Source organism: Cervus canadensis, chromosome 28 (genome assembly GCF_019320065.1).
Source record: "Cervus canadensis isolate Bull #8, Minnesota chromosome 28, ASM1932006v1, whole genome shotgun sequence".
NCBI classification, from domain to species: Eukaryota; Metazoa; Chordata; class Mammalia; order Artiodactyla; family Cervidae; genus Cervus; species Cervus canadensis.
In genome coordinates this window covers 38,563,871-38,585,970 of record NC_057413.1, presented here as the reverse complement: position 1 = coordinate 38,585,970, position 22,100 = coordinate 38,563,871, and the positions used below count along the sequence as shown (strand labels likewise).

General features: G+C 43.7%; 1 protein-coding gene across 2 annotated transcripts in view; it reads right to left on the bottom strand.

Annotated features, from left to right (window-relative positions):
* Positions 1-8,548, bottom strand: part of GCLC (glutamate-cysteine ligase catalytic subunit) — a 42,747-nt gene extending 34,199 nt beyond the window's left edge. For both annotated transcript variants that reach the window (XM_043450204.1, XM_043450205.1), the window contains exon 1: positions 7,958-8,548. In XM_043450204.1, coding sequence (XP_043306139.1) covers positions 7,958-8,107 — 150 coding nt within the window. In that variant the 5' untranslated portion in view covers positions 8,108-8,548. The remainder of the gene's footprint in view (positions 1-7,957) is intronic.
* Between the last annotated feature and the right edge of the window lie 13,552 nt (positions 8,549-22,100).

Here is a 22,100-nt window from a genome sequence, read left to right as displayed (position 1 = left end):
ATAACTAGCCCTAAGCTGAGACTTCTCGGCCCAATAAATTGTAAAAGAAAGACCTAAAGGATTAAATGTGCTTAGTCACTCACAGTTGTGTCCGACTCTTTGCGTTTCTTTGGACTGTAGCCCGTTGGGCTCCTCTGTCCATTGGATTTTTCAGGCAAGAATACTGGAGTGGGTTGCCATTTCCTTCTCCAGAGGATCTTTCTGACCCAGGATTGAACTTGTGTCTCCTCCATTGCATGTGGATTCTTTACTGGTTGAGCTATCAAACCATCTCTAAATAACGATATTTCAGAATAAAGTTTTTAGGAAAATACAAATATCAAGCACCCAAGAAGGATCCAAAGATTATCTGTCATGCAAAGAAGCAGAGGAACCTACTGAAAATAAAGAGGGGAAAAAAAAAATCAATTGAATCTTACCTTAAATGACAAAGATAGAATTAGCAAAAACATTAAAACAGTTACTAGAACTATACGCCGTATGTTCAAAAAACAGTTTTAGCAAGGTTGCAGGATACAATATAAATACACAAAATCCATTTTATTTTAATATATTAGCAACAAACAATCAGAAATTGTAACTTAAAGAGTAATGCAATTTACAATAAAAATATGAAACTGATAAATCTGACAAAAGACACGAAAGACTTGTCCACTGAAAACTACAAAACACGTTGAGAGAAAAACAAAGACATGGAGAGATGTCCCTGGGTTGGAGGCATCATTGTTAAGATGTCAGTTCTCCCCAAATCATCTATAAATTCGATGCAACCATAGACAAAATCCGAGCAGGGTTCGTTTTGGGTAGGAACTGCCAAGCTGTGCTAAAATTCATGTGGAAATTCAAAGAATCTAAAAAGATCAAAACAAGATGAAAAAGAGCAAAGTTGGAGAGTTAACAGTACTTGGTCTCAAAACTTACTGTAAATTGTAGCAATAAAAGAGTGTGGTATTGACATAAAGAATAGATCAATGAAAAGTGCAAAGAGTCCAGAAATGAAACCACACATGCACAGGCAATTGACAGTGAAAGAATCTTCAGCAACAGAGAGAGGATTTTTCAACAGGCGGTGCCAGAGCACTGTGTAAAAGCAACCAAAGCCTGAAATCCACAGCCGGCATCATATACAAAAATTAACTCCAAAAGGGTCATAGGCCTAAATGTAAAAATAGGGAAGGATTTCCTTGATACCAGACCAAAAACATGATCCTTTAAAAAAAAAAAAAAAAGGACAAATTAGATTTCATCAAAACCAACAACTTCTGTTCCTCAAAAGACACAATTAAGAGAATGAAAATAGACTGGGGACACAAATGTGCAAAGCATGTATCTGATACAAGACCTACATCCAGAATACCAACAGCTCTCAAAATGCAGTAATAAGAAAACAACTCAAACAGACAAATTATTTCAACACACTTCACCAAACAAAAATAATACACAGATGGCAAACAGGCACATGGAAAAGTGCTCAACATCAGCAGTCTTAGAGAAACGCAAATAAAAAATACAATAAAACACCACCACACATCAATTAGAATGGCTAAAATTAAAGAGACTAATATTAAGTATTGACAAGGATGTGGATGAGCTGGAACTAGCATATTCTGACGATGGGAATGCAAAACGGTACAATCACTCTGGAAAAGTTTGGTAGTTTCCTTCAAGAGTTAACGTACATCACTCCTACAGAATAAACAAGATAGATGAAGGCATAAGTCCATACAAAGACTTGAACCTTTACTTTCATGGTTTTGTTTGTAATAGCAAAAAACTGGATACAATTCAAATAGTGAAAAAATAAACAAATTATCGTGTATACATAACAGTGGAATACTACTCAGGAATGAAAAAGAATCAACCACTGATACATCCAACAACACAAATGAGTCTCAGAACAAAAGCCAGACCGATCTCCTAGATATAAAACTAGGAAATGCAAATTGAGCTACGGTAACAGAAAGCAGGTCAGCGGTTGCCTACAGAAGTGAGGGACGGAAAGCGAGTTATGAAGAGACACAAGGGTGTTCCTGGAGATGATGCATCTTCATTATGTTGACTGTGGGGGCTGTTTCATAGGTGTATGTGTATATATATACTTTATATATATATATATATATATCAAGACTTAGTAAATTGTACAGTCTAAATATGTGCAGCTTATATCAACTATATCTAAATAATGCTGTTAAAATACACCTAACTTGGTCAAGTGTATAAACAGAGAATATGAATAAGCAAGCTCATTAGGATAATGGTCTATCCAGTTAATGCAACAGTAGTAATGCCCCATATAACAACATGCTCAAATGCCTCGGGTGTCGAAACAAACATTCAGAAACACAAATTCTGTGTGAGAGGCTCAAATAATATTCTGCCATCTTTTCTTAAGATATGGGGTCTTACACTGAACTTTACTGAGGTTTCTCCTTCAAAATGAAGCTACCCACAGAGTTCTTGTAAGTACATTTGCTAACACCACTTCTAGACATTTCTGGAAGTGGTACCACTAGAAACGGTATCCTGGACATTCCTCTTCATGGAGAGGAATTCAACAGGGATATAATGGGGTGTTAGTAACTCGTTCAGAAGTCTGGAAACATCCTCGAGGTGAGCCGGGTGTACAGAAGGAATAAATCTTTCCTTCCATTGTGTTTTCCTCATGCCTTTAAGGTACAGCAGAGCTTCTATGTATCCAAAGACCCCTGCATGCTAATCCTGCAGTTCACTGCACGGACACCACCAGCAGGCACAGAACCTCTCACCGTCTCACCTTTATTACACTGCTCGCTGGCCTGGAATGACTTCCCTTTTCTTTATCTAGATAATTCCCTAGGGCAGCTTCCCAATGACGTGCTGAAGCAGCAGAATCACCTGAGGGGTTGTGAGTCTCACATGTCTGCAAAGGGCACAAGGGAACTTCTGGAGGGCATCAAAGTGTTATATACAGTATATATGTTTCATATTTTAAATTTTGACTGCAGTAGCCGATATCTGGCTGTATACACTTCTTAAAAGTCACTGAGCTCTACATTTAAAATGGGTATGTATTATTATATGTAAACTATAATTTAATGAAACTGGTTTAAAAAGAAAGTCCACATAAAACTATACAACACAAAATGAACAAGGGGAAAAAAATCCCAAAGTGAGATGGACACCAGAGGAGGTACCCAAACTCAATTCCTAACATACAAGAAATTGACCCTTGAACCAGGAGGGGGTCAGCGATGCTGACTCTCCCCATAGCCTGACATCTGCATGTTAACTTTACAGTCTGGATCACGTAGATCATATTTACTGAAAAAATAAAAAAAAATAAAAAAAATAATAATCCATGTATAAAGTGGACCGGTGCAGCTCAAATCCAGCTCAAAACCTCAACTGTACACACAGGATCAGTGATCTGGTTCTCTAATCTTCAAAAATGAACCTCTTGGTTGAAAAAGGTAATTATGGGGGGAAAAAAATCACCAGAAGGCTCCAACCATGTTTCACTCTCTTCCCTGGATTTCACTGCTGAGCTTTAAAATGTCAGTAAATGCTGTTAATGCCCATGATGATAGTAAGAGGGAAAGATACAGAAACTGTGCTTCATGTGCAGAGAACACACAATGACTGATGGACTCTGCATGACTCTCAGAGGAATTTGTGCTCAAAACCATATTCTAAGAAGTCAGTGTCAAATAATGCATTTAAAAAATACAATTTAAATTCTGAAATGCAGTTCAGAAATACAATAAACCATGACTAAGTTTATGGAACACCATTATATGTGAACGGCACATTTCAGTTAAAAACCCACAAAAATGGAATGCCTCATTCCCCAAAGACCATGGCTATTTAAATGAGACATTTTAAATGAGGTATCTTGGATATTTAAACATTTCCAAGTACATAACTTAAGCTACCATTTATGAGTCTTACTTAAAAGACTAGGCACTGACTTGTAAGCCATTTCACCAACATTATCTCATTTAATCTTACTAACTCTATAAGGAAGGTATTACTCTCTCCGTTTTATAGATGACAAAACTGAGGTTGAGAGAGGTTAAGTGACTTGTCCAAAGCAACACAGAACCTTCAATCAGATTCAAATGACTATGCTTTTGTCCATTCTAGATTTATAATTCAGGATGTTACTTTTGCTATAAAATCATAAGCTTACTAACAAGCTATGCATTTTCTAATTAGTCATGTAAGCATCCTCAACCTACACAGTAATTTGAAGTTCAATGAGTGATATGCCAGCCCTTTATAAATCGATCTCATGGTTTTATGCATGATACCAATGCACTCATAAATATTAAAGATGTATTTTCCTCTTAAAAGTTCACATGCACTTATATCTGCTAATTAGAGGACAACTGACCTTCTTTCCTTTGAAAGTCACTATAATACTGGGTCAAAAAAAAAAAAAAAAAAACACTCAGAAAAACGTATGTTTCCTTTAAAACGTTTTTCTGATACCTCTCTAACCAGGAGAGTTTGAAGAAATTTGATGAAATCTCATACATTGTAAATAATCCAAAACCTGGTATAATGTGTTTAAGAAAGGTACCTGGAGTCAGACAGATTTCAATTCCGATAATGCCTGTGCCACCAAGTAGCTGAAAAGGCTGGCAGGTAGCTGACGCTAGAGGGATATTGGAGTCATGTTTACTGCATGTGCAGCTTTTTTTTTTTTATAAACTTCCGACGTTTGTCTTTTAATGTGCATACTCCAAGTTATAAACAAAATCTGTACCTAAATGTTGTGTGTGGGCTGGGGAGAGTGAAGTGCTTTTTATGCGGGGGGCATAAAATAAGTCTTAATAATAGACATCAGGGCCCCCAGGAACACCCATCTCAACTTCCCCAGACCCCCATCCTGGGCCTGCATGAAGTATCTTCTCTGTACCTGGGAGTTAGAACTTTGATTCCCCCCAGAAACAGCAAGATCACTGGTGGCTAGGGTTGGGACCTACCACTTTCAAGGCGAAACCTGCACCTGTAAGCTGACCTGGGAATCTGCCTGTTTCTAAGGTTCTCACGGGAAAATAATCCTGAGCTCCAAAAAGCCAACACACACATTTGCACGATACAACCCCTTTCGCCAGCCTTCTCTCTCTTCAATCAGCAGTCTAAAGATGAGCTATGCCCAGGGGGATTTCAAAGAGAAGCAACTCTCTCTCGTTCCAAAGGAGAAAACTGAGGCTCATGACCACATAGGCCGTTGGCAGGCCTTGGAAAACAACACCAGGGCAGCTCCAAGTGCAAGTTCTTCCTGATAACCACCACCAAACACTGCCCTAGCACCAGGCATTTCCAAGATGGCAGGCTCTCCTTCCAACCATGGGCTTAGGATCCTTTTTTCTTTTTTTTAATCCAAGCCCATGGTCCCGTAAGCACAACACCAAAACCTCCAGAAAGAGCAGAATTTGGTATCACACCAACACAGCCCAACCTATCATGTCCCAAACACCCCTTTCTGTCTGGTGGGGCCAACTTGCATCTCCGGGGCCACAGTCCCCACCACACCCTTCCCCACTTTTATCTGCCCGGCCTGATTCCTGGTTGTTGCCTAGGCTTCTGCATACAGACAAGCTCCCCTGTGGGCTGACCCTGCCAGCAGACGCCACTCAGTAGTTGTGACAGGGAGCTCCCACCAAGTGCAAGGATCAGTGCTAACAGGGTTAACTTCCATCCTGCTCTCAGTACCCCGCCTCACACAGAGGTCTGCCACGATCATTGTGGGACCCTGACCTCCAAACTCCTTTAGCTGCAACCACAGTAATACTTTACTGCAATACAGGCACCCAAAATACCACCCCCCACACACTCAAATTATTCAGGTTTGACATAATATCCTTGCTATGTATGATAAACTGATACTCTTCATCCTACTCTTCATTTTTTACAGTCTCGGAGAGACAAAAATCTAGCGGATAAGGAAAGACCATAAAATACACACAACACATAAATGAAAATACAGTCATCCCTCAGTATCCATGAGGGGCTGGTTCCAGGATCCACCAGACACCACAATCCACAGATGCTCAAGGCCCATAGTTAGCCTTCCATTCAGCATCTGTGGATTCAACCAACCTCGAATCAGGTCATGTATCCTTTTCGACCAAAAAAAATGTTATAAAAAAAATCAGATTCCTAAAATCTTCTAAGTTTATTTCTCAACCTACTAATGGATCATGAGCTCCAGTTTGAAAAATAATTTTCGGTAACATAACAGTGATTACCTTTATATAATGCCAGAGGTACACAAACACCAGCAAATACTTAGGTATGAGATCCCGCACCCCCCTCCCCTCCCACTCGGCAACCCTCAAGTCACATCTCTCTGCCCAAAGATGCAGAGGTACCACAAAGGAGAAGCAGCATTTGGATGCCCCAGGTCAAGGACAAGAGAGGACGGACCTGGAGCAGACTAAGGTGTCAGTCAAGTGCCATTCCAGGAGGAGGAAGAGTGCGGCTTTTCTCTTCCTCACCTGGGAAGTCTACACACTCTCAAGTCTTCCCCTTAGGTCAGGCTGCCCATTTCCCAACTGGACTGTCAGTGCTGGCAGGCAGGAATTTCTTTGCGAAAATCCTACACTCTACCCAGACATGACTGAAGCACGATTTAAAGTAATAATAAATGGTCAGTGGGTTATTTCTTAAATCTAAGATAACTTTCCTAATTTGTGGTTTCTGTTAAACAGTAAACTCTTCATTGCTAAGGACACTGGTTTGTTAGCGGGGAAAAGGAAAGGGAGATGTGGGAGGGAAAAAAAATCTAGAGGGAACACAAGAAGAGATCATAAATACATACAATACACAAATACATAAAATGTCGGATGCTGTTAAAAACAAAACCAAGGAGCTTTAGACTAAAACTGAAGAATTATCACCAAATATATACTGTACCCCTCTTCTGTCCAATAAAGTATGGCAAACCATATAGTAGAAATATGAGTTACAAGTCAAGTTACTCTTCTAGCTTACAAGAGCACAATTCCTTCAACTACTATGAGAGACAGAGGCATTTTCCGATCATAGAAAAACTAACTTTTTGCAAGGAGACAGATCTGGCACTGGTGTAGCAGCACCCTGACACTTAGGTCAAGAGTGATAACACCGCCGAGAAGATAAATAATTTACACCTGAGCAAGCCATGGAGCGTAAAACACGAAAAACAGGTGGACCTTTTGAGAAGTCACTTGATTCAAATTGTATATACAAGCGATTCTTAAAAACAGGAAGACAAGGAAGGCACAGAAAGCTTTGGCAGAAAAGACTCTTAACAGGAGGCAGTGCTTTCCAGATCCTTCCAATAAATAATGGTTCAACACTGAAAATCTAGAGGCATTTCACCTGGAAGCCCACACATGGGGAAGCACGGATTCGGAAAGTTTACAGGCTAAATTTGAGCCATGGAAAGGCACTAACAAATCCTAATTTTGAAGCTCTTCGAGTTTCCATAATTTGTTTTAATTTACACCTATAAAGTTGTGGTCGAGGGGTGGTTGATGAGAAGCTGGAGGCTTAAAAGGTACCTGGATGAGGTGGGGAGGAAATGAAATCCTTTAGACCTGATCCCGAAAAGCAACCGGCCTTCTGAAACCAACCTAGTCCCCTTCACGTTAGTGGCATTCTGAGACGGGACGGGGACAGTGGATCAGTAGGCGGCGGCGGCAGACACCCCAGCCTGAAAACTCCTCCAGGGACACGGTGTCACACTCTGGCACGCTCACGCCTTCCCAGAGCCCGTTCCGCGTTTGCTGAATGGAGAGGAACCCCAAATGAATGAATGGCAGAGAGAGGTCTGGCTAGAGGCTCTGAGCAGGCAGGGCCCTGGACAGCGCCGGGCGCCCGCGGGCGCGGGGGGACCCTCGAGGCAGCGCGGCGCAGGGCGCGGACCGAGGGGGCCGGGGCCTCGCCGAACAAAGGGGCGCGGGGCGGCGGGGGGCCGGGCGCTCACCTCATCGCCCCACTTGAGCACGTCCTTGTGTCGGTCCTTGACGGCGTGGTAGATGTGCAGGAACTGGAGAATCCCGTGCCGCCGCACGTGGTCGGCGTGGCGCTGGGTCTCCTCCCAGCTCAGCGGCGAGCCCTGGGACAGCAGCCCCATGGCCGCCCCCTCTCTCCGCCCTCGGGGCAGGCGGCGGCCGCTCCGGGCTCGGGGCGTGCGGCGCGGGCCGGACGCTCAGGTGCCCGCAGAAGGCGGCGGCGGCACAGCCCCGGGGTGGGGTTGGTGGGGGGCGCCCTCGGGCCCCAGTCGGCAGAGGGAGGGTCCGGTCCCCTCCGGCTCCCAGGCGCGGGGTCCTCGCCGCCCCGGGGACTGATCCAGGGGTCGGGCGCACTGCGCGGGCGGCGGCGGCGGCCCAGAGGCCGGGCTGGCTGGCTGGCCCTCCGCCCGACCCCTCTGCCGTTCTGGCTCCCGCACCGCTCCTGCTTCGAGGCGGCGGCGGCTGGCGCTTCTCTTTGCCGGTGTCGTGCACTAGCTCCTTCCTACTTGTGACCAAAACCTGCGCCGCCGAGCATGCCCAGTGCTCCCGTCCGCCGGCCGGCCGCTCCCGGTCGCGAAAGGCCGCTCCGGATTTTATAGGCTGCGGAAGGGGCGGGGAAAGGGGCGTGCCCGGAGAGGGGGCGGGGCCGAGCCCCCGCGGAGACTCGGGGGCCCGGGGTAGGCGTGCGGAGGCGTGGTTAGGGCGGAGTCCAGGGGGAGCTTCCGCGGAGGCCGCAGTCTGCCTGGCTTTAGGCAAATGATCTCTGTGAAATTCCTTTTTTTGTAATCCGAAAAGAGAAACTGAGTTGGGGAAGAAAGTTGATTATCCGAGCTAACGAAGAATCCACCAGGTTATTTTTTAGGTGAGAAAGGCCTCACACTTATAAAAACAGGGTGAGAGCATTATGGTGTGGCAAGAAAATTTGTCTATAGGCTTTAAGACGTGAACATATTAAGTATTTGTATAGTCTCTAACTATTTGATGACATAGGTTCTTTGGATGGCACAGACACCATTCATCGCAACCACAGGGTTGCAAGTCACCCATCAAGCGATTAAAACGACGTTCCTGTGAGCTTACCATGGAGGTGGAAGATATTAGGAACTTCTGGAGTTGGCCCTATCTTGGAGGGAAAGGGAAGGAACGAGGTACGTCGCCACCAAATAATTGTTCAAATAATGTGTTAACAGAGAGATGAGATGACAGATGAGGCTAAAAGTGACAGCAGCTAGATCATACATATATTGAGACCAGAAAGTGTGTACTTACTGTGCCAGCTTCCCTTACACCACAACTAACATTTAGTGAGCACTGTGTGGATCACAACAAACTGTGGAAAAGTCTTCAAGAGATGGGAATACCAAACCACCTGACCTACCTCCTGAGAAATCTGTATGCAGGTCAAGAAGCAACAGTTAGAACTGGACCTGGAACAATAGACTGGTTCCAAATTGGGAAGGGGGTACGTCAAGGCTGTATACTGTCACCCTGCTTATTTAACTTATATGCTGAGTACATCATGAGAAATGCTGGACTCGATGAAGCACTAGCTGGAATCAAGATTGCCAGGAGAAATATCAATAACCTCAGATATGCAGACGACATCACCCTTATGGTAGAAAGCGAAGAAGAACTAAAGAACCTCTTGATGAAAGTGAAAGAGGAGAGTGAAAAAGTTGGCTTAAAGCTCAACACTCAGAAAACTGAGAGCATGGCATCTGGTCCCATCACTTCATGGCAAATAGATGGGGAAACAATGGAAACAGAGACTTTATTTTTGGAGACTCCAGAATCACTGCAGATGGTGACTGCAGCCATGAAATTAAAAGACACTTGCTTCTTGCAAGAAAAGTTATGACCAACCTAGACATCGTATGAAAAAGCAGAGACATTACTTTGCCAACAAAGGTCTGCCTAGTCAAAGCTATGGTTTTTCCAGTAGTCATGTATGGATGTGAGAGTGGACTATAAGAAAGCTGAGCGCCAAAGAATTGATGCCTTTGAACTGTGGTGTTGAAGACTCTTGAGAGTCCCTTGGACTGCAAGGAGATCCAACCAGTCCATCCTAAAGGAAATCAGTTCTGAATATTCATTGGAAGAACTGATGCTAAAGCTGAAACTCCAATACTTTGGTCACCTGATGTGAAGAACTGGCTCATTTGAAAAGACCCTGATGCTGGGAAAGATTCAAGGTGGGAGGAAAAGGGGATGACAGAGGATGAGATGGTTGGATGGCATCACGGACTCAATGGACATGAGTTTGAGTAAACTCTGGGGAGTTGGTGATGGCAGGGAGGCCTGGCATGCTGCAGTCCATAGGGTCACAAAGAGTTGGACACGACTGAGCAACTGAACTGAACTGAACTGAACACTTACTGATTGCCAAATGGATAAATGATCATAGGGGTCTCTTCTCCCCACCCTTCATATTGGACTTGCCCATCTCAGAGTCTGGGGACATGGATACCCAAGGTCTGGCTGTAATGTCCACAGGGATGTGTGTGTGTGTGTGTGTGGAGTGTGAGTGGGGATGTGAGGGTATTTGAAGCTCAGAAGATAATGTTTCAATCATCTGTTTCAATAGCTGGTTTAAAAATCAAGCCTCATTCTACTTTGTCCATAGCCCGATCTTCCTTGTGCTCTCCCCACCAATCACAAGACCTGTGTGGTTCTGACTTTCTGCTGTTCTTCTATGGTTGGAATTCTCCACTTGACACAATCCTATTCTTTTGTTGGGTCCCAGTTACTCTTCTCTGTATTTTGGTTGCATTTGTACATATCACTGTTTCTACATTATGATAGAATCGCCACTCTAGATAGTGACTTCCTCTGGGATAGAGTTGATTCAGGCCTCTTGTATCTTTAGCTCTAAAAAAAGTGCTTGGTGTAACTGGAAGGAAGGCGGTCTGGGGATGGGGAGGAAGGGATAGTGTTGGTCACTGTTTCACATCCAAGCCAGGCATCCAAAGGATCATTTTGTAATTCTTATAATCTCATCTCACATATGCATACCCTGGCATTGTTCAGTACAATAGCCATTAGCCACATGTGGCTGAGCACTTGAAATGTGGCTAATTGGAAAAAGTGAATTTTACTTTGATTTTAATCCATTAAAATAGAAAATTTTAAACTGATGTCCTATGTGGCTACTGGAAAACTTCTAAGTAAATCTGGAACAGATTGGGAGTGTGAAATCCACTTTTTCATCTGTTAATTTTGTGAACTCTAAATACAGAGCAAGTATTTCCAAAGAAAATTTAGTGGACTGGAGATGGCTTGTGAGGGTAAGACACATATCAGATTCAAGGTGACACACACAAAGAACGTAAATATCTCATTAGTGATTTTATTTTGATTACATGTTGCAACAGTAATATTTTCAATATGTTATATTACTTAAATTAATTGACCTCCAGGATGCCTTATAAAGACCAAGGGAAGCCATATTTAACGACATTCATTCTCCTCTATTAGTATTTTGCATTTTTTGGTTTACTCCGTAGATTGCACCATGATTGGCTTTCGACTTCTGGGAGTGGGTTCTCAGCGGACAGCCCCACACAGAACGTTCAGGGCTTTAACGATGGCTAGGACGAAAAGAAGGCGCTTGTAGCCTGCAGAATCAGCCTTCTCCAAAGGCGGATTCCGGGTCAGTTCTGCAGAAGAGAGCAAGACCCACTGGGCCAGAACCCGGTGACTCTACGGACACCGCATCCGGCCCTGCAGGAGCCGGGTCCAGCCGCAAGCCGCGCCCCCAAGGCCGCGCGGAAAACCCGGGCTCCGGAGCCCGGCGCGGCGCGGCGGCTCTCTGCGCAGGCTCCGAGGGCCGGCGGGTCGCGCGGGGAGGCGGCGCGGGCGCTGCACGCCGCGCCGTTGTTGTGGTCCGGCCCCCGGCACGTGACCGCGGCCCGCCCCCGCGCGCGGCACCGCCTCCCCGTGACTCAGCACTTCATGCCGGCTCGGTCCCCGGGGTCAACCCGGGAGAGGCTGCGCGGGGTCGGAGTGCGCTCCGCCGCTCCCGCCCCCGAGGCGGCAGTGGTCGCGAGTGTAGCCGCTACCCTCGCAGTCTCTTCGTTTTTCCGGCCTCCGGGCAAAGAGAAAAAATATATAGTGTTTCCCTGCAGCCAGATCGCTCTGGGTTTCCCCTGAGTCAGCAGCTCCGCCGAGAACCCGCAGCTGGCCTTGCGTGAGGCGATGAGGGAAGCAGAGGGCCGTGCTTAGGGGTCTCTGAGCCTCAAGTCGTTTGCAGGTGACCTGTCCAGTCCTTACTGCTCCGTTTGGCCTGAGCATCCGCTAGATGGTCTCTTGGGTGGTGTCATTTCAGCTCAGTCCAGTCGCTCAGTCGTGTCGAACTATTTGCGACCCCATGGACTGCAGCAGGCCAGGCCTCCGTGTCCATCACCAATTCCCGGAGCTTGCTCAGACTCATGTCCATCGAGTCGGTGATGCCATCCAACCATCTCATCCTCTGTCGTCAATACCTTACTCTTTCTGCCTGCTTTCTACCAAGCTCTTTGATCTGGAAGTCTATGGAACAGCCAGCCCTGGTTGTTTCCTTGTTCTTGGATGAGACTGCAGAGATCCAGTGAACAGGTCGTTGCTATGCAGAGTTGAACTGCAGTGTGCACTTCCTGCTGCATCTCGAATCCTGCCTGAAGCTGAGGGCCTCCTTCCGCGGGACTCTTCCTGGGTCTTGATACCACCCACCACAGCCTTCCTGTTTCGACACACCTCTCCCCAAAAGACCTGGTCTGCCAGTGAGGGGCTTAAGATTTTCTTCCTTTTTACTTAATTATTGGTAGAAAATAAACACACAATGCTATTTCTTAACTTCAGCATACATGATGCAAATGATGTGGAAAGGATTTTTCCCCTGCAACTGCATGGTGTTCAGAATTTGAATTGATTATAGTGAAGAAGGCCCCGGAGCCTTAAGATAGAACAGTAGCCAACAGAAGCTACCCTGCTTCACCCTAGCTCAGCGGGTAACCTTCTGTGTGGATCTAAGCAAAGCTGTGTCATCATCAGGGACCACCCCCTCCTCACTCTTCACCTGTTTCAGTGAGAATCTGGAGGAAATGCGGTTTCCTTTCCAACTTAAACAGCTTGGGTGTCAGTAGTACTAAATTAGTTGTTTGAAGAAGGTGCAGAGCTTTTCATATTGTGTAGTATTTCTAACACAGGATGCTGAGATACACAATTGTTATTTTAAGAAAAAAAACTTTTAACTTGGTTTTTAAAAGCCAACCCCTAGTTTATATGGATTAAAATATATATATATATATATATATATATATATATATAAATATATATAACATGTTCTTTTTCACATAGGGTTACAAAAGATCTGCTCAGTAAAGGGAAGGCCTTTATGGGGTGTGTAAAGAAGGTGGGTAGGAGTTAGCAGGGGTGAGGTTAAAGATGTGGGAGTGAGAAGCTGAAACTGTTGACCACAGATCGGAACTTGAACCTGTGTGCTGGGACTCAAACCCAGCCAAAACTCGTGGTACCTGGTTTTAGGACCGAATGAAGCTCAGGTTCTTGATGTCTCATGGCAGAAAGAATTCAGTGAGAGACAAAGTATAGGTAAGAAGTGGGTTTATTCAGATTCAGAGAGAAGCAGACTCCATAGACAGAGTGTGGGCCATCACAGAGGGTGCATGTGGCTGTGAAATGTGGCATGGTTGGTTTTTACAGGCTGGGTAATTTCATATGCTAATGAGTGGGAGAACTAGTCCAGCTATTTTTGGGAGGGGGCAGAGATTTCCAGGATTTGGGCCACCACCCCCTCCTTGGTCTTTGACAGGGCCTTGGAACTGTCATGGCGCCTCTGGGTGTGTCATTTCACTCGCTGATTGAGGACCAAGGTCTAGTCTTGTCTGCCATCTTGGTCCCATTTGATTCTGATCGGTTTATGTCATGTCCTTGGGCTACGTCCTTCTTTCAAAAGCTGTGTCCTGCCCCTTTCCCTCCGGTTACAAAAGGATGTCTTTAGAAGCAGGATGTCTCAGGAGAGGGACTTCCCTGGTGGTCCAGTGGTCCATACTCTGTGCCCCTAATGCAGGGGGTTGGCGTTGGATCCCTAGCCAGGGAGCTGGATCCCACCTGTGCATCCTGCACGTGACAACGAAGGTCCCTTGTGCAGCAGATAAATTTTAAAAAAAGAAAAAAATTATCTCTCTGGAGACATGACTTGATGAAATCCAGAACACATGTAAAGAAGTTAATTTTTTTCTTTCTTTTTTTTTTAAAAAATAGTATCATCTTCTTGTGAGATGCTGGGGAAGATGTATGGGATGGGCAACATGGTAGCTCAGTTCAGTAGACTCACTTTCACTGGAGTGCAGTTAAAGTAACACAGCTTTTTATGATGGACACTTCCAAACAAGCACAAAAGTAGCAAGAACATAGTGTCATCTACCTATTACCCATCTTCAGTGTTACTGCACGGCTACTCTTGTTTTGGGTATTCCCATTAGAGCAGATCTTACTGAAAATGATTTCCAGTGATGAACTCTAAATGAGCCCTTGCCTCTAAGAAAGAAAGAGGAACATAGGGATGAGAGTGATCCAGGAAGCTGGGAAGGAGTGAGCAGTTGGCTAATCTCTTACTGGAAATCAGTTTCCTTCCTTCAGAAATTGGAGACAGTTGACGTTAACCAGTGGTTTTTATTCCAAATGTTCTAACTATTGTTATAAATTATGGGACCATGAGTTTAAATCAAAGCCAAAAACAAAGCCAAAAAGCAGTGCTTGTCACATGTAATATAAACTATTTCACAATAGCTGGAATGGATAATTGTTGTGGTCAAAGTAGGCCCACTGTCAAAAGGAGTGTAAGGTCTTTCAAGCATGTATTTACCCTTTTAAAGATCCGTAATGTTAGTCTACACCCTTTTCTTCCCATTTCACTTACACTGGTTCACATTCTAGGTTAGATGACATCAAATAATTCACCTTTGTCACACAGCAACCCATCATTTGTGGATGACGTGATGTGAAAAGGTGCTAACCATAATTACACATACATAAAAAGGCAATTGTACTAAATATTGAGCAATTTTGCTTTGATAACATCAATTCCTAAAAGAAAAAAAAGGAATAATGTAATTTTTCTTCCTGAAGGTATTTTTCCATACACAATACCCCTGCCATTCGTTGTAGTACTTAGGCTAAAATGGAATAGTTACCTTTGGTGGGGGAGAATCAACTCATCTAAGATGTACCTTATCTGGGACTTCTTGATGGTCCAGTGGCTAAGACTTCACACTCCCAATGCAGGGGACCAATTTTAACCCCTGGTCACGGGTCTAGATCTGTAACTAAAGTTCTTACATGCTGCAATGAAGACCTGGTATAACTAAATAAATAAATGTTTTTTAAAAAAATAAAATGCAACTTATCCTATAAGTGCACAGGGCAGCCTCACACAATCATCCAACTCAAAATGTCAGCAGTGAGAAACCTTGGTCTATGTGGATCAGGATTAATCCTGAGTGTTACATGGGTGCTTTTTCTTAAATCTTTGCAAGCGTTTCTAAGTTCATCAGAATGGTTAGTTGAAACAAACTGAGTATATACAAAGGTTAGTATCTTTATTTGCAGTTACCATGAACAGAAATATGTACAACTGTCTAGTACATTCTTGGTCTGTAATGGACTTATGGAAGCTACAGTAGGAGGGAGAGGGTAGGGCCCTTACTTTTATCCTGTTTCTGGTTTCCTCATGGCCTCTAACTGCTCTAACTCTGGTCTACTCTCCATGGCATCTTATTTTCTGTTCATGTGAGATGTTATATACCTGTACCAATATTAACATTAAACGGCAGTGTTCTTAATCCCCCATCTAGATTTCTTGAAAATTCAGTTTTAAAGAATGGAAACTCATTAGCTCCCTTAAAAGCTCTTTTCCTACTAGACAGGGAAGTATGGTACATGTGTGATCTGGCCACCCAAGATACAAAGGTACTTTTCTCTTTTAAAAAGAAAAACTTTTGGCCATACTGTGCAGCACGTGGGATCTTAGTGACCAGGAATTGAACCCTTGCCCCCTGCAGCAGAAGTGTGGAGTCTTCACCAGGATGTCCCCAGGATGGCTGTTCTCTAGCCTCCTGTCCATCCCCTGCTCCACCAGCGCCTACTCCACCTACACCATTCTCACAGGACTGACTTCCTACATACTTGCCCCTAGCCCAGTTAGTGATTGTCCTAACTTTAGATTAGAACATCTCCATCATGATAGTTTATCAGAAGGGCGGTGGAGGGGTGTGCCTCTCTGCTTGCTTCCCTGGTAATCTATGAGCCAAGCTGACACCAATCCCTCTATAACTGGTAACCCGCCCCAGCACACATACCCCTCCTACTCCTACCCCCCACCCCCATCAAAGACTGCCACGTGGTGGGGTGTTGCTCCAGGACCTTGCTTCCCACGTTCGAGCTCCCCCATTCATTAAAGCATTGATGTCTCTGTTGCTGACTCTGGGCTCTTTCTTTAGTTTCAAAGTTGGCCTTCAGGACTTGTGGGCCTGCTGGTTGCAGCCTGAAAGAAAGCTTGGCTTGAGAATTGGAATCCCAGCTCTACCTACCTTTAACCCTGGCCAATAGTTTGCTGATTGATTGTAAAGATTGAAAATAACATGCAAAGCGTCTGACACATGTTAGGTAGGGGCTCTTGAAATGTTTATTTCTTTTGCATCGGCCAAGGCAGGGGAGGAACTTCAGGAGGACCAGCCCTATTATATTCAAGGACCAGTGAGTTCACAAAGCATCTTACAAGCCATGGATGCTTCTTTTCTGGAAAGACCAACGGATGCTGGGCTTTTCAGGAACAATAGCCTGTAAACACTGGGATTCAAAGCTCTCCACTGGCCACTGAAAGTTGCCTCTCTGACACTTTCATTTTTAAGGTTTTTTGATTTCTTCTAGTGTCTTTTCAGGAAGGGTGATTCAGTCAAACCTCCATGGGCTTCCTCTACCATATTTCTCCCCAAGAAGAAGCCTGGACAAAGTAGAGATTGGTTTGCTACTCAGCAGCTGCCTTCATGGTGGCAGGTGGGGGTGTTGTAAGGACGTCAAGGAGGGCAGGTCACAGCTCATGTGGCAGTGTGGGCCAGTGAGTTCACAAAAAGAGTTGTCATGAAGCGTCACTTGGGATGGGCAGCCCTGCCCTGCTTCACATTTATTCCTCCCCCAAAAGCCAAATAAAGCAGGACCTGATCTGGGTGACCAGAGCCTGCTGGTCAGGTCATATCTCACTGTGGGCGGCAGCATCCTTTGCAGTAAGAATAGTCTCCTTTTCAAGGTGGCCTGGTGGCTCAGATGGTGAAGAATTTGTCTGCAATGCAGAAGACCCAGGTTTGATCCCTGGGTTGGGAAGATTCCCCCCACCCAGGAGAAGGGAATGGCATCCCACTCCAGTGTTCTTGCCTGGAGAATTCCATGGACAGAGGAGCCTGGCAGGCTACAGTCCACGGGGTTGCAAAGAGTTGGAAGCAATTGAGTGACTAACAGTTTCAATTTTCAATGTCATAAAAAAGTTTGGGAACAACTTCTGTAGGTAGGAGCCCATTCACAGAAGAGGAGGCTGAGGCTCACAGATTATTCCATCCTCAGAGGCCACACTTAGAAACAGCAAGGAAATAGCAAAACTAGGGTGTGATACCAGGCCTGTTTGCCTTCAAAGTCCAAGTTCATTCCTCACAGTGCTAAAAACAAAACTGAGTAAACAGTAATACCTAAATCTTGAATAGGCCTTTATCGCCTACCAAGTGCTTTGACAGAAGAAAGGGGGAGTTAAGGGTGAGAAGGAATGAACATATGTCATATAGCTACACGCAGCCAGTGCTTTCCATCAACCACTTTAGTTAATGTTCTTAACAGTGTGGATTTCTGATTCACAGAACTTATAGTAGATGGCCTTGCTTTGTTTTACAAATTTAAGATGCTCATTCATCATTTTCTCTCTATGCCCCACTAGTTCTAAGAATAAGCACTACTAATTACTTATATGTGTGTATGACAAGGTAGCTTTCAAATATTTTTTACATCTCATTTGGTTCTTAAATCACCCCTGTGGAGTTGGGCAATTTTACAAGGAGGAAACTGAGGCCGAGATGGTACCTATCTTGCCCCAAAGTGGCACCACTAGCATCAGGCCAGGCTGGGAACGCTTAATCACTGCTCCAACTCTGCCAGCACCTGCAGGGGACATTGATTCTTGAGTGTTTCTGCACTAACCCAGTGCTTCAAGACTTGCAGTTCAGCGGGGTGAGGGATAGAGTAGGGGATTGGGATAGATATATACACACTACCATATACAAAACAGGTAGCTAATAAAAATCTACTTTGTATATGTGGTGCAGCAGAAACTTAAGCAACATCGTAAATCAACTACACTCAATAAAAATTAAAAGAAGATAGCTTTGAAGTTTAGCAGATAGCTTCCTCCTATCCTCCCTTTATCAAAACATTCCCAATCCACAGGAAAAAACTAAAAGTAAATAAATAGAAGAAGAGGAAGAAAAACAACCAAACTGTTCTCAATCAATTGTCTTTCAAGAACAAACGCAAAAGGAAGGCTGGCCCAGGAAATAGCTTTCTTCTCTGTGTGGAGAAGCCGCTGGCCTGGGGCAGGTGGTGAGGTCATCATCTCTCCTCATCAGGTGATGGCTTGGCTGCTCAGATTCAGCCCATCTTTCCCCAAAGTCTTTCCTAACTGTACCCTCAGCTGACTCCTGCCTGCAGACCGACTTCACACGTGGGCTGTCTTAATATACAAGCGCCCCTTCTCACCAGATTATATAATCTTACAGAATTTTAATATGACTTCCTTTTATTTTATTTTTTTGACTTCCTTTTAGAGATGGGGAAACTGAGCTGGAGGAAAGTTCAGTGATAGAACTTGCACTTAAACCTGTGTCTTTGACAGAACATTCAGGACCTTTCTTGCCCCAAGAGTGATGCCTTCATTTCATATGGTAGAGACTTTCAGAATCAGATAATCATCTTCAGTGGCTCAAGAGTAGACAAAAGAAACTCTTAAACTCGACATCTTTAGTTTGTGTACATTTCTTTTTTTTCTCTTTATTTTAATTTCTTTGTCCAGGACTTTTGGGTATTGGAAGAATTGCTTAAGTCATGTGCTGCTGGAGGAAGATAGGGAGAAAGACTGGATGAGCGATAACAGTACCGTGGAAACTGCTAGAAGACCCTCAAGAAATGATTTCTTTTTAAAGGAAAATATTCAATAAGTATGCTTCTTAAAGTAAACCCATAAATGTAAAATAGGCCACTCCTTTTCAGTACTATTCACTGAAACTCACAGTAATTGAAAATTTTTCTGCCCAGGGATGTCTCTCAAGCACACAAACCAAGCCCTTTTTTCCTGTCGAGGAAAACCAAATGTAACTTGTGTGAGAGCTCACGAGCCATTTTCAGGGTCATGGCCCCGCAGTTGCAGAAGTGTGTGTTGGGGGAAATTCAGCAGGCTTTCTGAGTCATAAGTAAAATGCAAGGGTGACAAGTAATTATTTATTTTTGTCTGTGCTGGGTCTCCACGGCTGCACGTGGCTTTCGGCGGTCGCGGTGAGTGGGGGGCTGCTCCCAAGCTGCAGTGCCTGGGCTTCTCCCTGGGGCGTCCTCTCTTGTTGTGGGGCCCTGGCTCCAGGCAACAGGCTCAGTATTTGCAGCACGTGGGATCCTCCAAGACCAGGGATCAAACCTGTGTCCCCAAGGCTAGATTTAAAATGGATAAGCAACAAGGAACTCTGCTCAATGTTATGTGGCAGCCTGGATGGGAGGGGAGCCTGGGGGAAAATGGATGTATGTTTATGTATGGCTGCGTCACCTTTGCTATTCACCTGAAACTGTCACAACATTGTTAATTGGCTATACTCCAATACAAAACAGAAGGTTAAAGAAAATTGCAGGGGTGATAGCAAGAGCTAAAACCTTGGGTGTGAGAATTTGTCCTTGAAAGTAAGATTCTTACTGAAGTTAAATTTAGCTGCTATCTTCTTTTCACTGTGCAAAACAAATACCTAAGAAATCTTTTACAGATATCTTTTAATATTTAAGAACATGAATTAAATATGTCTACAAACTAGCTCTGAAATGAGTACCAATGTTGATCTGGGTTGCAAAGAACTTTCGGGATGTTTAGATGATACACAGTTATATAATGGAGGCAATATTCTGCCAGTCAGATTAAATGTGTGCTTAGTTATTTAACAAATATTTACTAGCTACTCATTCTATGCAGGTACTGTTCCTGTCTTTGGATGAACGGGAAGGACCACATTTCTGTTCTCATGAACTTTCCTTCTAGAGGGAGAAGACAGACAATAAACAGGAGAAGAGATGTGATGAATTTTAGGTGCCATTTTGAAGAAAGTAATAGAGAACAGTAATTGTTACTGTGATGATTTATGTATGCTAGATCTTCTTGTGGTTAGTTTTAAATGATTTAACTACCAGTCCTGTGACTTTGCAGGCCAAAAAAGCTGCCAGCTCTAGAGAATGTTCCTTTGCTCCTGCCTGGGCTTCCTGGGTGGCGCTAGTGGTAAAGAAGCTGCCTGCCAACATAGGAGACTTAACAGACGTGGGTTCGATCCCTGGGTCAGGAAGATCCCCTGGAGGAGGCCATGGCAACCCACTCCAGTATGCTTGCCTGGAGAATCCCATGGACAGAGGAGCCTCGTGGGCAACAGTCCATGGGGTCACAAAGAGTCGGACACGACTAAAGCGACTTAGCATGCACACACCTCCTGGGGTAAACTCTATTAGTTGAAGTAGAGAGTTTTTTTTCCTCCGTTTTCCTTCAGGTAGGGCGTAGTTTCCTTCTTAAATTTCTTCAAAATGAGATAATCATTGTAATTGCTATTGAAAGACAGATGCTTTAGTTACCTTTGATAGTTTGTTATGAATCTCTAGATCTTAGAAGCATAGTATTTAAACAGTTCCTAAAACCTAAAGTATTCATGAAAGATTTATGGTGAGATTTAAGTATGCCAAAATAGTGTCAAAACATCAAAGAATATTTGATCTGAAGTTCATTAAATTGACTCAACATGTTACATGGGTCAAGTTTTTTTTTTTTTTTTCATTTACTTGGGTTGAAAATGATAATTAACGGCATTGCTTTGCTAACATTAGACTCTGCTCTTCTGCATTGAGACCACAAGAGAGAAAGTTCCTTTCCCCGGGGCTGGAGGCATCTAAGCTGTGAAACCGGAGGGAAAAGTACAAATCGTGCCATTTTTCAGATATTTGGTACTTTTGATGATGTCAAATTTGTAAGAAACAAGTAATTTAATCCATATTATATTACGGCCAAGTTTGTTTATAAATCCTGTGTTTTTTTTTTTTCTCATAAGAAACAAACATAAATTGTGCTTCTTCAGGATGGAACCCCCAGCAAGAGTTTTCTCTTTTATCCATATTTGTATTTTATAGTTGTAAAAAGGAGATTCAGGTCACCCCGTTTTAACTAGGGTAATATGTTCTGAGGTTTCTGAGTTTTTGTTTTCAAGTTATGGCTAGTTTATATCGTTGTGGGGCTGTTTTATATTCAGATGATTATATGGTAGTTTATTTAAAAGGTAAAGAGAAATGCCAACGTAAGCCTTCAAATATTTACTTCAATTTTTAAAAGTCTGTTAACATTAATTCAGGTAACATGTTATTGCATGATTAATGAAAGCTGAGTTTCTTTTAACCATATTTAGAAAGAAGACTGTTGAAATTAAAAAAAAAAACAATGTCTATTATGTTTTGTTTCCTCTGAGGCTCGTAGTTTAGTAATCGCCTTAGTATTGCAATCCAGAGTCACAGAGGAAGGGAATAAAAACTGGTGTATAACATGAGGAGTAATCAGGAAAAGGCAGAGAAGGAAAGAATTGAGGGAAAAGTGAAAGAAGAAAGGGAAGAGATTCACTTGGCTGTTCGGCAGAAACTAACACAATATTGTAAAGCAACTATACTCCAATAAAGATTACAAACAAAGAAAAAGGGACGAAAGAAAGAAAGAAAAACCAGCCAGGGAGAGCCTGGAGCACCGTCTTAGGTTCCTCCCCGACTAGCTCATTCTTTCAGAAACTAGTGTGCTAGTGACAGAAA